The sequence below is a fragment of the Hemiscyllium ocellatum genome, chromosome 31 (genome assembly GCF_020745735.1).
Source record: "Hemiscyllium ocellatum isolate sHemOce1 chromosome 31, sHemOce1.pat.X.cur, whole genome shotgun sequence".
Classification (NCBI taxonomy): domain Eukaryota; kingdom Metazoa; phylum Chordata; class Chondrichthyes; order Orectolobiformes; family Hemiscylliidae; genus Hemiscyllium; species Hemiscyllium ocellatum.
Genome location: NC_083431.1, coordinates 52,299,613 through 52,317,205, shown reverse-complemented (window position 1 = coordinate 52,317,205; position 17,593 = coordinate 52,299,613). Strand labels below are relative to the sequence as shown.

Below are 17,593 nucleotides of genomic sequence, written 5' to 3'. Positions count from 1 at the left end.
TAAAATTGACGTTTCGGGCAAAAGCCCTTCATCAGGAATACAGGCAGAGAGCCTGAAGGGTGGAGAGATAAGTGAGAGGAGGGTGGGGGTGAGGAGAAAGTAGCATAGAGTACAATAGGTGAGTAGGGGAGGGAATGAAGGTGATTGGTCAGGGGGGAGGGTGGAGTGGATATGTGGAAAAGAAGATAGAGAGGTAGGACAAGCCATGGGGACAGTGCTGAGCTGGAAGTTTGGAATTGGGGTGAGGTGGGGGAAGGGGAAATGAGGAAACTGTTGAAGTCCACATTGATGCCCAGGGGCGGAAGATAAGGCGTTCTTCCTCCAGGCATCTAGTGGTGAGGGAGCGACGGTGAAGGAGGCCCAGGACCTCCATGTCCTTGGCAGAGTGGGAGGGGGAGTTGAAATGTTGGGCCACAGGGCGGTGTGGTTGATTGGTGTGGGTGTCTTGGAGATGTTCCCTAAAGTGCTCTGCTAGGAGGCATCCAGTCTCCCCAATGTAGAGGAGACCGCATCGGGAGCAACGGATACAATAAATGATATTGGTGGATGTGCAGGTAAATCTTTGATGGATGTGGAAGGCTCCTTTGGGGCCTTGGATGGAGGTGAGGGAGGGCATGTGGGCGCAGGTTTTGCAATTCCTGCGGTGGCAGGGGAAAGTGCCAGGATGGGAGGGTGGGTCGTAGGGGGGCGTGGACCTGACCAGGTAGTCACGGAGGGAACGGTCTTTGCGGAAGGTGGAAAGGGGTGGGGAGGGAAATATATCCCTGGTGGTGGGGTCTTTTTGGAGGTGGCGGAAATGTCGGCGGATGATTTGGTTTATGCGAAGGTTGGTAGGGTGGAAGGTGAGCACCAGGGGCATTCTATCCTTGTTATGGTTGGAGGGGTGGTGTCTGAGGGCGGAGGTGCGGGATTTGGACGAGATGCGTTGGAGGGCATCTTTAACCACGTGGGAAGGGAAATTGCGGTCTCTAAAGAAGGAGGCCATCTGGTGTGTTCTGTGGTGGAACTGGTCCTCCTGGGAGCAGATACGGCGGAGGCAGAGGAATTGGGAATACGGAATGGCATTTTTGCAGGAGGTAGGGTGGGAAGAGGTGTTATCCAGGTAGCTGTGGGAGTCGGTGGGTTTGTAAAAAATGTCGGTGTCAAGTCAGTCTTCATTAATGGAGATGGAGAGGTCCAGGAAGGGGAGGGAGGTGTCAGAAATGGTCCAGGTAAATTTAAGGTCAGGGTGGAATGTGTTGGTGAAGTTGATGAATTGTACAGCTTCCTCGCGGGAGCACGAGGTGGCGCCAATGCAGTCATCAATGTAGTGGAGGAAGAGGTGGGGAGCAGTGCCGGTGTAATTACGGAAGATCAACTGTTCTACATAGCCAACAAAGAGACAGGCACAGCTGGGGCCCGTATGGGTGCCCATGCCCACCCCTTTGGTCTGGAGGAAGTGGGAGGATTTGAAGGAGAAATTGTTAAGGGTGAGAACCAGTTCAGCCAAACGAATGAGGTGTCAGTGGAAGGGTACGGTTGGGGATGTCGGGAGAGGAAGAAACAGAGGGCTTGGAGGCCCTGGTCATGACAGATGGAGGTGTAGAGGGATTGGATATCCATGGTGAAGATGAGGTATTGGGGGCCAGTGAAATGGAAGTCTTGGAGGAGGTGGAGGGCGAGGGTGGTGTCTCGAACGTATGTGGGGAGTTCCTGGACTAGAGGGGATAGGACAGTGTCGAGGTAGGTAGAAATGAGTTCAGTGGGGCAGGAGCATGCTGAGACAATGGGTCTGCCAGGGTGGTTAGGCTTGTGGATCTTTTGTAGGTGGTAGAACCGGGCAGTGTGGGGTTCCCGGACTATGAGGTTGGAAGCTGTGGGTGGGAGATCTCCTGAGGTGATGAGGTTCTGTATGGTCTGGGAGATGATGGTTTGGTGATGAGGGGTGAGGTCATAGTCAAGGGGACGGTAGGAGGAGCTGTTGTTGAGTTGGCGTATGGCTTCAGTGGTGTAGAGGTCAGTGCGCCAGATTACCACCGCACCCCCTTTATCCGTTAGCTTGATGGTGAGGTTGGAATTGGAGCAGAGGGATTGGAGGGCTGCGCGTTGTGAGGGTGAGAGGTTGTTGTGGGGGAGGGGGGTTGACAGTTTGAGGCGGTTAATGTCACGGCGGCAGTTGGAAATGAAGAGGTCGAGGGCGGGTAATAGGCCTACGCGGGGTGTCCAGGTGGATGGGGTGTGTTGGAGGTGGGAGAAGGGGTCCTCGGAAGTGGCTGTGGGAGTGGCCATGATGGGGGCGGAAGTGATATCATCAATCAGCGTGGGGATGGTGGCTGCACAAGCTGCATGGCTAATGGCGTCCGAGCAGTTCCAGAGGCTGGGGGAATCTACTGGAATGTTTGAGGAGCGCTGTTATGGAGGTGGGTAGATAAAAGTTTGTCGTACTTCCAGTTTTTGATGTTTGAGATGGAGTTAAAATGCTGTTGTTGAGAGCATGAGTTCTCCTGAGGATGTCGTACAGAACGACACTAATCTAGACTCTGGTTTCCAGCATCTGCAGTCATTGTTTTTATCCTGTCACACAGGATGGGCCTGTTAAACAGCAGTCTGAGCTCCACTTGCTCAGATGGATGCAGCTCCAACAACACTCAAGAATCTTGTCACCATCCAGGTCAAAGCAGCCCACCTAATTGGCTCCACGTTCCTCCACTGCTGACTGTGCTCTCTGCTGCTACTAAATATCTACAAAATGCGCTGCAGAAACATACCGAGGCTCCGTCAGCACCACTTTCCAAACACATGATCACTTCCATTGAGAAGGACAAGGACAGCAGATGTAAAATAGCCCAACAGATTGGCGTCACAGCCACAAGCCTTCATTCTCTCTACCATTGACATTGCAGCTGTGTACACGATGTACATGACCCTGCAGAAATTCACTGAGGCTCCTTAACCAGCACCTTCCATATGTATGACCACTTCCGTCTGGAAGGACAAGGGTAGCAGATACATGAGAACAAATAATTGTTTGTGTAGTTTGGTTTCACACTATGGTCATGCTCCTGTGAAGTTCATTAGACACTGTTGAACAGGGTGCAACACGATGTGAAATTCAGTTGCATTTAATGTGGCTTATGGTTTGTTTTGAACCAATCTGAAGAAAATGGTGCTGATATATCCACTAGCATATTTTGAAGAGAATTAAACTTCCTGTGTTATGTTGTAGGTGAGCCGTATAAAGTCACAAATAGCTACACTGCTGTTCAGGAGGATGAGATGACTCTAGATGAAGATGAGCTGGTTGATGTAATTCATAAGTTGCTTGATGGTTGGTGGGTGGTAAGGTAAGTAGGAAATAAAAGCAAAATATCTACAAACTGTACTATTCTCAGATATAAGAGGCAGAAATGCATTGTGTTTCACAATTACCAGACATCCCAAAACAATTTACAGCCCATTAAGTACATTGGAAACTCCTTCAATAGTGCAATATCAGAAACAAAACAGCCAATTGCACACAGCAATCCCCGACAAAAGCGAGGAAATCATCTATTCTTAGGTTGAAGAATAATCTTTTGTCTTGGACACATCCTAGCCCTGTTTTGATTTGGAGATGCCGGTGTTGGAGTGGGGTGGACAAAGTTAAAAATCACACAACACCAGGTTCTAGTTTAACAGGTTTATTTGGAAGCAGTAGCTTTCAGAGTGATGCTTTTTCAACAGGTGGTTGTGGAGTATAAGATCGTAAGACACTATAGCAAAGGTTTAGCATGTGACACAACTGGAATTATATATTGAAAAAGACCTGGATTGTTTGTTAAGTCTCTCATCTTTTAAAATGAATATGTTGGTTCATTCAGAATATTCGGCAAAATTCAGAACAGAACAAATTACTGCAAGGAAATGTACCGACAATTGAACAACAAAGAACACTACAGGCAGCTACCAGCCCATCCGACCAAACAGCACACCTGTGAACTAAACGTATTGACCAGGACTTTGCATCCAGTCCTTCCGAGTTCCCTACGTGCCCTCGTCACACGTACGTCTCATGTAGGTGCCTTCTACTGCCTTCCAAAGATACACAAAGCCAATACACCAGGACGTTCCATCATATCAGACAATGGAACCCTGTGGGAGAACCTCTCTGGCTATGTCAAAGGCATCTTGAAACCCATTGTACAGGGATCCCCACGACACTACAGATTTCTGACTGAAACTCAGCACCCACGGACCAGTCGAATCGGGAATATTCCTCGTCACAAAGTTTCAGCACTCTACACCAGCATCCCCCACAATGACGGCATCACAGTAACAGCCCCAGTACTCAATGCCAACAACTGCCAATCTCCGAGCACAGTCCTACAACTCGTCCACTTTACCCTCGATCACAGCATTTTCACTTTTGACAACCAGTTCTTCATCCAGACAAATGGAACAGCCATGGGGACTAAATTTGTACCCCAATATGCCAACTTTCCTAATTTTAATGCACAGGATTGAACAAGACTTCTTCTCTATGCAGAACTTCCAACCAACATTATAACACCAGGTACATTAATGACATTTTCTTCCTCTGGACCCATGGCGAGGACTCACTGATAAAACTACACAGTGACATCAACGAGTTTCATCCCACCATCAAGTTCACCATGGACTACTCTCGACAATCTGCCTCATTCTTGGACACATGCATCTCCATCAAGGACAGACACCTCTGCACCTCACTCTACCACAAACCCACGGATTACCTCACAATGCTATGGCTCACAGCTTCCACCCAAAACATATTAAAACAGCCATTCCCTATGGACAAGCCCTACACATACACAGGATCTGCTCAGATGAGGAGGAACGTGACGGGCACCTGGAAGTACTCGAGGATGCTGTCATAAGAACGGGGTACGATGCTCAACTCATCGACCGCCAGTTCCGATGTGCCACAGCAAGGAACTGTAATGTCCTCCACAGGAGACAGACACGAGCTGCAACCGACAGGGTACTTCATTGTTCAGTATTTCCCAGGGGCTGAAAATCTACACCATGTTCTCTGTGACCTGCAACACATTATCAATGAGGATGAGCATCTCGCCAACACCTTCCCCACAACTCCACTGCTCACCTTTAAAAACCACCAAACCTCAAACAGATCGTTGTTCGTAGCAAACTGCCCAGCTTTCAGGACAACACTATACAATCGTGTCATGGTAGATGCTGCAAGATGTGTCAGAGTGTGGACAGAGATACCGCCATTACGCATGGGGACACCTCCCACCATGTAGGTGGCAGGTACTCATGCAACTCAGCCAATCTTGTCTATCTCATGTGCTTCAGGCAAGGATGCACTGAGGCATGGTACATTCGGGAAACCGAGCAGAGACTATAGCAATAGATGAATGAACAACGCATAACAATCAACAGACAGGGGTGTTCCCTCACAGTCGGACAACACTTCAGCTGTCTGTGACATTTGACCCAGGACCTTCCTCCAAGGTGGACTTTGGATCAGGCAACACCACAAAGTGACTGAGCAGAGGCTGATAGCCAAGTTTGGTACCCATGAGGTTGGCCTCAACCGGGACCTTGGGTTCATGTCACACTACAGGTGACCCCACTGCACTACACACACACACACACACACACACACACACACACACACACACACACACACACACACACACACACACACACACAAACACAGACACACACAAACAGAAGCACACACTCCTACAGACCCATACATTCACACAGACCCTCTCTCATACACAAGCTCTCTCTCATACACACACACACACACACACACACACACTCTCCCACACTCACACGCACCCTCTCTCTCACGCACCCTCACACACACACACACACACACACACACACACACACACACACACACACACAACCATATGCACACAAACACATACAAGTTTGTGGAGTGAATTTATACTTGCAGAATTACATTTTATTTTGCTCAAAAACTGAATGAATCCATGTAAGATTCTGTAAATCCATTTTTTTTAGATGAGACTCAGTCTGACCATTGTGGCACAGACAGCCTCACACAGGGCAGCTCACACCTTCAATGCATTATCTAGGCCAACATGATACAAACTGTTAAAGTTCACCTGAGAATGTAACTTTAAAAAAAGTTCTGCGATTTACATATAAAAGAACTGAATCCAACATGTTCATTCTAAAAGATGAGAGCCTTAACAAATAATCCAGATCTTTTTCAATATATAATTACATCACACTGTAAACTTATGCTATAAATTCTGTGTCATATGATCTTATACTCTACAACCACCTGATGAAGGAGCGGCCCTCTGAAAGCTAGTGCTTCCAATTAAACCTGTTGGATTATAACCTAGCGTTGTGATTTTTAGCTCTGTTTTGAACAAGTGATGAGGGCCTTCACTAAATCTCGAGGAAGAGACCCCCTCAGCTGACAATTCATAACAAAGGGCAGCAAGCAGGATAATGCAGTACTCCCTCAGTAATAGATCAGAGCATCCGGTTTCTATACTAAGCTCAAGTGTGGGTCTTGAACTAGTGACTGTCTGACTAATAGTGCTACCCACTGAGCCATATATAACACTGTTTTGAGAGGGGTGTTAAACAAGCCACAGTGAAATCTATACAACTACAATTTCACAGCCATTCAACTGGCCCTGTTTTCAACACTGCATTTCATTGTCTAAATTCTTCACACTTCAGTCTCAATGTATCAATCTGTTCACTATCATTCAGTCCGTGTTTCAGTGAGCCTGTTCACCATTCAGTCCGTGTTTCAGTGAGCCTGTTCACCATCATTCAGTCCGTGTTTCAGTGAGCCTGTTCACCATTCAGTCCGTGTTTCAGTGAGCCTGTTCACCATCATTCAGTCCGTGTTTCAGTGAGCCTGTTCACCATTCAGTCCGTGTTTCAGTGAGCCTGTTCACCATCATTCAGTCCGTGTTTCAGTGAGCCTGTTCACCATCATTCAGTCCGTGTTTCAGTGAGCCTGTTCACCATCATTCAGTCTGTGTTTCAGTGAGCCTGTTCTAACTCTACGCTTCTACTTCCTCAATTTGCTACATAACCAAAAGTCATTATATCATTAAGCATGTTAAGTAAGTGGGCAGCATGGTGGCACAGTGGTTAGCACTGCTGCCTCCCAGCGCCTGAGACCTGGGTTCAGTTCCCGACTCAGGCGACTGACTATGTGGAGTTTGCACGTTCTCCCCGTGTCTGCGTGGGTTTCCTCCGGGTGCTCCGGTTTCCTCCCACAGTCCAAAGATGTGCGGGTCAGGTGAATTGGCCATGCTAAATTGCCCGTAGTGTTAGGCAAGGGGTAAATGTAGGGGTATGGGTGGGTTGTGCTTCGGCGGGTCGGTGTGGACTTGTTGGGCTGAAGGGCCTGTTTCCACACTGTAAGTAAACTAATCTAAAATCTGATATTTCATCGCATAATGTGTTGAAAATCCAGTGAAAGCACACCAAGTTGAAAGCCAGTGTTAGTGATGGTTCCAGTTAAAACTATCCTGGAAATGTTGGCTGATAAAGATTTTGTTCGTAGTTTCATAGTAATAGAAGCAGGAGTAGGCCATTTGGCCCATCAAGCCTGCTCCTCCATTCATAAAGATCTATCCATTATCCCAGCCCCTCCTACCTGCATTATCCCCATAACCCTTCATTCCTGTACCATGCAAAAACCCATCCAAATGTGTCTTGAATGTATTTCATGAAACTGATTCTACTGCCTCCCTGGGCAGAGAATTCCATAGATTCACTACCCTCTGGGAAAGCGGTTCCTCATCTCTGTCCTAAATCTGCTGTCCCTAATCTTGAGGCCATGTCTCCTAGTCCTTGTCTCACTCACCAGACAAAAACTTGCCCACCTCTATCTTATCTATCCCTTTCATAATCTTACATGTTTCCATAAGATCTCCTCGCATTCTTCTAAATTCTAGTGAGTACAGTCCCAGGTGGCTCAACCTCTGCTCATAGGGTAACCCCCTAATCTCTGAAATCAACTTCCTCTGCACTGCCCCCTACGCCAGTATATCCTTCCTCAAGTAAGGAGACCTGAACTGTGCACAATACTTCAGGTGCGGCCTCACTAACATCTTGGACAATTGCAGCAGAACCTCCCTGCTCTTAACTTCAATCCTTCTAACAATGAAAGCCAATATTCTGTTTGTCTTCCTGATGACACTGTTGCACTTGCAAATCAACTTTTAGAGCAATTATTGTACAAGGACGCTTAGTCCCTCTGCGCAACGGCATGCTGCAATCTTTCACCACTTAAATAATACTCTGACTTACTATTTTTACTTCCAAAGTGGATAACCTCACATTTCCCAAATTGTACCCCATCTGCCAGATCTTTGCCCGCTCACTTAATCTCACTAAATCTCTCTGCAATCCTTCCACATCCTCTGCACAGTTTGCATTTCCACTCAATTTAATGTAATCTGCAAACGATATGTTACACTCGGTTTGTGGGCCCAACACTGACCCCTGCAGTACCCTGTTCACCACTGATCTCCAACCAGAGAAACACCCATTTATCTCAACTCTCTGCTTTCTATTGGTTAACCAGTCCTCTATCCATGCTAGTACATTCCCCGCAACTCCATGCATTCTTATCTTATGGATGATTCTTTTATGAGGCACCTTATCAAATGCCTTCTGCAAATCCAAATGTACAACATCCACCTGTTCCCCTCCATCCACCACGCTTGTTACATTCTCAAAGGATCTCAAGTTTGTCAAACACAACCTTCCCTTCCTGAATCCATGCTGTGACTGTCTGACGGACCCTTTCAACCAGATAGAGTCATAGAGATGTACAGCATGGAAACAGACCCTTTGGTCCAACCTGTCCATGCCGACCAGATATCCCAACCCAATCTAGTCACACCTGCCAGCACCAGGCCCATGTCCCTCCAAACCCTTCCTATTCATATACCCATCCAAATGCCTCTTAAATGTTGCAATTGTACCAGCCTCCACCACTTCCTCTGGCAGCTCATTCCATACACATACCACCCTCTGTGTGAAAAGTTGCCCCTTAGGTCTCTTTTATATCTTTCCCCTCTCACCCTAAACCTATGCCCTCTAGTTATGGACTCCCCGACCCCAGGGAAAAGACTTTTTCTATTTATCTTATCCATACCCCTCATAATTTTGTAAACCTCTATAAGGTCACCTCTCAGCCTCCGATGCTCCAGGGAAAACAGCCCCAGCCTGTTCAACCTCTCCCTGTAGCTCCAATCCTCCAACCCTGGCAACATCCTTGTAAATCTTTTCAGAATGCTTTCAAGTTCCACAACATCTTCCCAACAGGAACGAGACCAGAATTGCACACAATATTCCAACAGTGGTCTAACCAATGTCCTGCACAGCCACAACATGACCTCCCAACTCCTGTACTCAATACTCTGACCAATAAAGGAAAGCATACCAAATGCTGCCTTCACTATCCTATCTACCTGCGACTCCACTTACAAGGAGCTATGAACTCCAAGGTCTCTTTGTTCAGCAATACTCCCTAGGATCTTACCATTGAGTGTATAAGTCCTGCTAAGATTTGCTTTCTCAAAATGCAACACCCCACATTTATCTGAATTAAACTCCATCTGCCACTTCTCAGCCCATTGGCCCATCTGGTCCAGATCCTGTTGTAATCTGAGGTAACCCTCTTCACTGTCCAATACACCTCCAAATTTGGTGTCATCTGCAAACTTACTATCTGTATCACTTATGCTCGCATCCAAATCATTTATGTAAATGACAAAAAGTAGAGGGCCCAGCACTGATCCTTGTGGCACTCCACTGGTCACAGGCCTCCAGTCTGATAAACAACCCTCCACCACCATCCTCTGTCTTCTACCTTTGAACCAGTTCTGTGTCCAAATGGCTAGTTCTCCCTGTATTCTGTGAGATCCAACCTTGCTAACCAGTCTCCCATGGGGAACCTTGTCGAACGCCTTACTGAAGTCCATATAGATCACATCTACTGCTCTGCCCTCATCAATCCTCTTTGTTATTTCTTCAAAAAACTCAATCAAGTTTGTGAGACATGATTTCCAATGCACAAAGCCATGTTGACTATCCCGAATCAGTCCTTGCCTTTCCAAATACATGTACATCCTGTCCCTCAGGATTCCCTCCAACAACTCACCCACCACCAAGGTCAGGCTCACCGGTCTATAGTTCCCTGGCTTGTCTTTACCGCCCTCCTTAAACAGTGGCATCACATTTGCCAACCTTCAGTCTTCCGGCACCTCACCTGTCACTATCGATGATACAAATATCTCAGCAAGAGGCCCAGCAATCACTTCTCTAGCTTCCCACAGTGTTCTCGGGTACACCTGATCAGGTCCTGGGGATTTATCCACCTTTAACCGTTTCAAGGCATCCAGCACTTCCTCCTCAATGACCTGGACATTTTCCAAGATGTCCCCATCTATTTCCCTACAGTCTATATCTTCCATATCCTCTTCCACAGTATATACTGATGCAAAATATTAATTTAGTATCTCCCCCATTTTCTGTGGCTCCACAGAAAGGCCGCCTTGGTGATCTTTGAGGGGCCTTATTCTGATGAAGGGCTTATGCCCAAAATATCGATTCTCCTGCTGCTCGGATGCTGCCTGGCCTGATGAGCTTTTCCAGCACTACACTTTTCAACTCTGGTCTCCAGCATCTGCAGTCCTCACTTTCTCCTAGTGGTCCTTATTCTCTCCCTAGTTACCCTTTTGCCCTTAATATATTTATAAAAACCCTTTGGATTCTCCTTAATTCTGTTTTCCAAAGCTATCTCATGTCCCCGTTTTACCCTCCTGATTTCCCTCTTAAATATACTCCTACTTTCTTTAAGTATACTCTTCTAAGGATTCACTCGATCTATCCTGTCTATACCTGACATATACTTCCTTCTTTTTCTTAACCAAACCCTCAATTTCTTTAGTCATCCAGCATTCCCTATACCTACCAGCCTTTCCTTTCACCTTGACAGGAATATACTTTCTCTGGATTCTTGTTATCTCATTCCTGAAGGCTTCCCATTTTCCAGCCGTCCCTTGACCTGTGAACATTTGCCTCCAATCAGCTTTCAAAAGTTCTTGCCTAATATCATCAAAATTGGCCTTTCTCAAGTTTAGAACTTCAACTTTTAGATCTGGTCTATCCTTTTCCATCACTATTTTAAAACTATTTCTCACTATTTCTTCTGTAATGATAGCCTCCAGCATGTCCCAACCAAAGGTGTTAAGCTAGCTGGCCTATAGTTACTGCCTTCTGCCTATTAATTGACCAAATCAAATTGGTAGAGACAGTGTTGAAGAGGAGTTCATAGAACTCATCTGTGATAACTTTCTGGATCAGCATGTTACGGAACCTACAAGGAAACATGCAATTTTAGTTCTGATCCTGTGTAATAAGACAGATAAAATTAATGATCCCGTAGTTAACGATCCTCTTAGAAAAAGTGATCACAGTATGATTGAATTTCAGATGAAATAGCATCATCGAAAACCAGGGAGTTATGCTTAAACAAGGGAGACTATAAAGTGATGAGGAAGGAGTTGGCTAAATTAGACTGGGAACACAAGTCATATGGTGGAACAGTTGAGGAACAGTGGTCCTCAGTTTAAGATACACTGAGAATGTTTCCTCTGTGCTATAGTGTGGCTCAGAGTTTTACTGTTGTGACAGAAACCTTGAAATCACAAATGACCCCAATCCACACCAGTGCCCCCCGCCTCCATATGCATGACTTTCACATTGGGAAGGGGTGAGCTAGGATCATGTATGGCCCTTCAATCTCAGAGAAAGTGGAACCTGACCACAGAGGCAGGTGAGTGCTGAGTTGAGCTGGTGAGATGCTTCAGTTCTCTGGACCTGCATTCCAGACCTCCTTGCCCTCTCACCCCCTCACCACTCCCACACCCTTCACCATGGCATGGCATCTCCATGCCTCCATATCTCTTGCATGCAACATCTCGCCTGCTCCCATCCCCACCCCATATCCTCCCTGGGGGCATTCACCCAATGTACACTGTTGGATCAATGAGCCATCTAGTAACAAAGGCAAGTCTTAAAGACATACACATTCTTAGGTGGCATGGTGGTTAGCATTGCTAGTGCCAGGGAATTGGATTCAATTACAGCCTTGGGTGACTGCCTGTGTAGAGTTTGCACATTCTCCACATGTCTGAATGAGTTTCTCTCAGTGTTCTAGTTTCCTCCCACAGTTCAAGAATGTACAGGTTAGGTGGATTGGCCATGGGAAGTGCAGGGTTACGGGGATAGGGTGGGGAGAGCTGGTTCTGGATGGGGTGCTCATCACAGGGCCATTTTGGAGTCGATGGGCCAAATGATCTGCTTCCAAACTGTAGGGATTCTATGATTTGTAAAAACCACTGCTTTTACAGCCTGATACAACCAGTCAAACATCTGGCACAGTATCATGACAGAAGCTATGAGGGGAGTCTTCTCGGGTGTTGAGGGTGATCAGCAATGGCTGACAAGCCCAGCAAAGCCCCGCTCTACATCTCATTCCAATTTTTTATGCTTTTCCCACTGGACAACAGTTGCCAATTGTCAGGGATTAATGTCTGTTCAACGTCTTGTTAATTCCACAAGTCCCCTCATTTATATTCAGTGTACTATCTTACCAAACTTGGCTAAACAACCTCAACATTAGGAAATCTGGAATATAATGTGGGAAACTATGAAGTTGTTTATATTTGGAAGGGAGAACAAAAGAACAGAGTATTTTTAAATAGGGAAAAACTACAAAAAGATGTAACTCAGAGAGATTTGGGGATGTGAGTCACTCCAGTCTTATCAGAGCATAGATCTGCTCTTTCTTTCGGGAGAGATGACTGGTGGTGATTTAACCTGATGGTCCCATACCTCAGGCAAAGGGAGAGGTCAGGAAGGAGCATCCTTCATGGTAACTTCAGCTAATTTTGGGAATCATGCTGCTTCATAAACCAACTGAGTTGAACCAACACCCTACTCTGGGAAATAGACCTTGTCTATTTACCCTGTCCATGCCCATCATGATTTTGTACAACTCTATAAGGTCACCCATCAACCTCTGATGCTTCACTTTGTATTTATCTAAATTAGATTTTATCTGCCCCTCCTCAGAGCATTGGCCCATCAGTTTAAGGTCTCATTATGCTCTGAGATAATTTTCTTCACTGTCCACTACAACACCTGTTTTGGTGTTAACTGCAAACTTGCTAACTCCTGTATTCACATCTAAACCGTTTCATTAATGATGAAAAGCAGTGCTGAAGCTTGTAGCACACTGGTCACAGGTCTCTAGTCTGAAAAACAACTCTCTACCACCATCCTCTGTCTCCTACTTCCAAGCCAATCTTGTATCCAATTGGCTAGCTCTCTGTATTCCATGTGATCTAACCTTGTGAACCACGTGGAACATTGTGGAACACCTTGCTGAAGTCCATGTAGAGATTGAGAGGGACCAGGTTGCAACTCAGGGGTCCTTATTTGTCCTCTTAACATCTAAGGAGCAGGAGAATCGACGTTTCGGGCATGAGCCCTTCTTCAGGACTCATGCCTGAAACATCGATTCTCCTGTTCCTTGGATGTTGCCTGACCTGCTGCGCTTTTCCAGCAACACATTTTCAGCTCTAATCTCCTCACTTACTCCTCTTAACATCTACTCATGTTGTACCTGTCTGAATGACCTTGCCATGTTATGCCACGCTAAGCCATTCCTGTCAGCGTGTTGGAGCTTTGGCCAGTGCCAAAGGCTGTCATCACTTCTGTTCAAAGGGGCTCCCCATTGCAGCCGCACAGACAGGCTGTTTGTCAGTTTGGGATGTCTTGGTTGTGGAGGTGAGAGGTTGGGACACCTTGCTGCCTGGCACACACCAAGATGCCAAACTCTCCTTGTGTGTGACAGAGCTTAAGGTGCGACAAGCCAGACAGGAGCTGACCGACATCCAGCTGCAGTTGATGAGAGCTGAGTGCAGGCCATGTTGCAATGTTAAACTGTCATTGGTCATGATGCCAACGTTTGGTTCCCAACCTGGGGGTGAACTGTAGCCTGTGATTGTTTTGTTTTGTTGGTTGTTTTCACTGGCAGTAAATGAAAGCTCATATTTGGAATTGACTGATTGCTTGCCTGTGGGTGATGTTCCTCTACTGGGCAATGACAAGATTCAGCTCTTCAGTGAGCATTGGGAACAGAGAAGCAATAACTTAGAGAGAGTGTGGCAACTAGGTATAGGAAAGGGCAGGTAAACTATCCAGCCTGTGCTTAATCAGTGGATAGGGTTGTATCTGTGCGGAGGTGTGTTGGCTCTGTGCCTTCAGCTTTGTGGCTATTGTATCTGACGTTACAGTGAGGGACAACACTTGTCTTGCTTCATCGAATGCAAAGAGTTTTGGGACATTCTGTAGTAGATAAAGGGTACACACAGCCTCTCTTTCACACACACACACTCACATTCACACTCACACCTATAAAGTTAAAAATCACACAACACCAGGTTATAGTCCAACAGGTTTAATTGGAAGCACACTAGCTTTCGGAGCGACACTCCTTCATCAGGTGATTGTGGAGGGCTCAATCGTAACACAGAATTTATAGCAAAAATTTGCAGTGTGATGTAACCGAAATTATACATTGAAAAATTGATTGTTAAGCCTTTCATGAACTGGCATCTCCAAATCATCACACCTATAAGACACACATCCCCCACACTCATTGTCTGGTTCACTGAGTATTTTGCAATCAATTCCCTGGCTAAAGGGGAAATTACTCCACTTCTCACTTTTTGCAAAGAGTTTGTTGTGTTAAGTAAGTAACTGGCATCTATCAGACCCAAAAGATTTTGTATTGCTTACAAGGCATGACTCCATCTTTCATTGAAACAGGAAGGGTGACGTTACAGGATATTATCCCTCCATGTATCTCCAGAAAGCAGGCACAGCTCCAAAGTCTGGATTCGCCACAAACAGAAAGAGCCTCCCTCCACCACGAAGGTAAGACCGCATCCAAAGAGGCACATCCAATGGTCAAAATTTATTGATGCACGTGGTAACCGGGCAGAAAGGATTGCATGCCCTTTCTGGAATTCACCCGGCTCTTAATAAACTGCAATCATTGCAGCTTCCCAAGCAGCTGATGTTCTGACTCTCAGGTGGGTAATGGCGGGATGCAGAAATAACAAGATCTTTCTAGAACTTTGGCAATTGCTAGGTTCTGAAGATGAGTCATATTGGATTCGAAACGTTAACTATGTTTCTCTCCCAACAGATGTTGCCAGACCTGCTGAATTTCTTTAGTGTTTCTTCCTGTGTCTATTTTAGGGACTTCCCATCCTTGTGCAGTGTTGGTGAATTAGCCCCATCTTTGAACAAATTTGCACATCGGAGTGATTTTTCCTTACATTTATGAATGGGGCAATGGTGATAATTGTGTCTGCTCGTAACAGTGGTGGATGCTGGTCTTGACGAAGGAAAATTATTCACTTTAACCACTCTGTGATGCTTCAAGTGTCACAAACATTTACTGGGTCCAACAAGTTGATCTTTATTCTGACCAAGTTTTGTGCTTCTGCACCAACTCCAATTCCACCCTCGGGGGACTGTCTGTTTGGAGTTTACACACTCTCCCCGTGTCTGCATGGGCTTCTGCCAGGTGCTCCGGTTTCCTCCCACAAGCTAAAGGTGTAAAAGTTAGGTTGATTGGCCATGCTACATTACCTATAATGTTTAGGGATGTGTAGGGTAGGCGCATTAGCCATGGGAAATACAGGGTTACAGGGATAGGGTGGGAGGATGGGTCTGGGTGGGATGCTTTACAGAGGGTCAGTGTGGACTCATTGGCCTGCTTCCACACAGTAAGGATTCTATGGAATTCTATGAATACAAATTTATCCCCAAGCCCCAGAATAAAAGTTAGTGTTACGAATTTCACGTCTGCCTTGGATATTCACATGGGTTCAGTGGTATTGATCACTCCTGTAAATGGTCACAATGATTCGTATATCCAGGGATTGGCTCATATGGCACCATGTCTGGTTAAACTGAACGTCGCTGCCACATTTCAACACTCCCCCTGCGTTAGCGATATCTCCAACAATACTCTGCAAGTTGACTGGGGAAAGATTAGGCAGGATGCAGTTCTTTTCTCCAGAGAGGAGCAGACTGAGGAGGTGACCTGCGAGAGGCCTTTAAAATCCCAAAAGTCTGTGACAGATTGGACAGATAGAAGCTGTTTCAAGTTGCAAGGGAAACCAGGACTGAGGCTCATAAAGAAAGATCCAGCTGAGAATTTAGGAAAAGCTTCTTTACTGAGACAGTGTTTAGAATATGGAATCTTGCCACGATATGGAGCCATTGAGGAAATTAGTACAGGTGTATTTAAGCAGAAAGTGGATACATGATACAGTGGCATCATGATTGTGTTAGTGGATGAATAATCCAGAGATAAATAATCTGTGTAGTCAAATCTCACTATGGTTCTTGAGGGACAACGGGACACTTCAGTTTACACTCATATCCTGAGAATTTGTTTCTACCCTTCTAACTTCTCCCCTTGTTTATATTGCTGCTTCTCCCTCTCAACATGCACTATCCTGCTTGGCCTATGCTGTATTTGAATTTCCACCCTGTGTCATGAGGAGAAAGTGAGGACTGCAAATGCTGGAGATCAGAGCTGAAAAATGTGTTGCTGGAAAAGCGCAGCAGGTCAGGCAGCCTCCAAGGAGCAGGAGAATCGACGTTTCGGGCGCGACCCTTCTTCAGGAATGGCAGCATCCAAGGAGTAAGAGAATAGACGTTTCAGGCATGAGCCCTTCTTCAGGAATGATTTCTGAAGAAGGGCTCATGCCTGAAACATCGACTCTCCTGCTCCTTGGATGCTGCCTGACCTGCTGTGCTTTTCCAGCAACACATTTTCAGCTCATGAGGAGAAAGCCTATCTCGAGGAATTTGTAAGATTAGTTTAGATTAGATTATTGCAGATATAAGCTTCATCACCACCTTTAAAATACTGAAGTTATCAAATTATAGAATGGTGAGAGCACAGAAGGAAGCCATTCAGCCCATTGTGCCCATAATGGTCTCCTGAAGGACCATCTTAAACAATTCCAGTCTTCTGCGTTTTCCTAATAATCCTGCAAATTCTCACTTTTCTTCTACTTCTGGCAAGTGTCAGTTGAATTGGTTTTGTTTCCACTTCTCAGGCAGCGCAGTTTGGATCTGAGCCAATCAACAACAACTTATATTTACATAGCAGCATTAATGTCATAAACTATCCCATAGTGCTTCACAGCAGCATTATAACACCAAATATAGCATCCAAGTAAGGCAAAATTAAGTATTTGGTCAGACAGGTTGATTTTAAAAATGTCGTAGAGGAGAATGTGGTCAAGGGATAGAGAAGACCCAGGAAACTGAAGACATGGCCACCAGGAAGGGGGCAGTTAAAATCAAGAATGGTCAGGGGGTCAGAATTAGATGAGCACAGATATCTCAGAGGGTTAGGGTTGTGAGTCTGGAGGAGATTACAGGGACAGGAGGGGCAAAACCAGGAGTGATTTGGAAACAAAGGACAGTATTTTAAAATTAAGCCACAATT

The 17,593-nt window shown here is 45.8% G+C and overlaps 1 protein-coding gene across 1 annotated transcript in view; it reads left to right on the top strand.

Moving 5' to 3' along the window:
* ncf1 (neutrophil cytosolic factor 1) overlaps nucleotides 1-17,593 on the top strand; it is a 77,126-nt gene that overhangs the window by 50,636 nt on the left and 8,897 nt on the right. Inside the window, exons 8-9 of the mRNA XM_060848371.1 lie at nucleotides 3,206-3,323; nucleotides 14,884-14,991. Coding sequence (XP_060704354.1) covers nucleotides 3,206-3,323; nucleotides 14,884-14,991 — 226 coding nt within the window. The remainder of the gene's footprint in view (nucleotides 1-3,205; nucleotides 3,324-14,883; nucleotides 14,992-17,593) is intronic.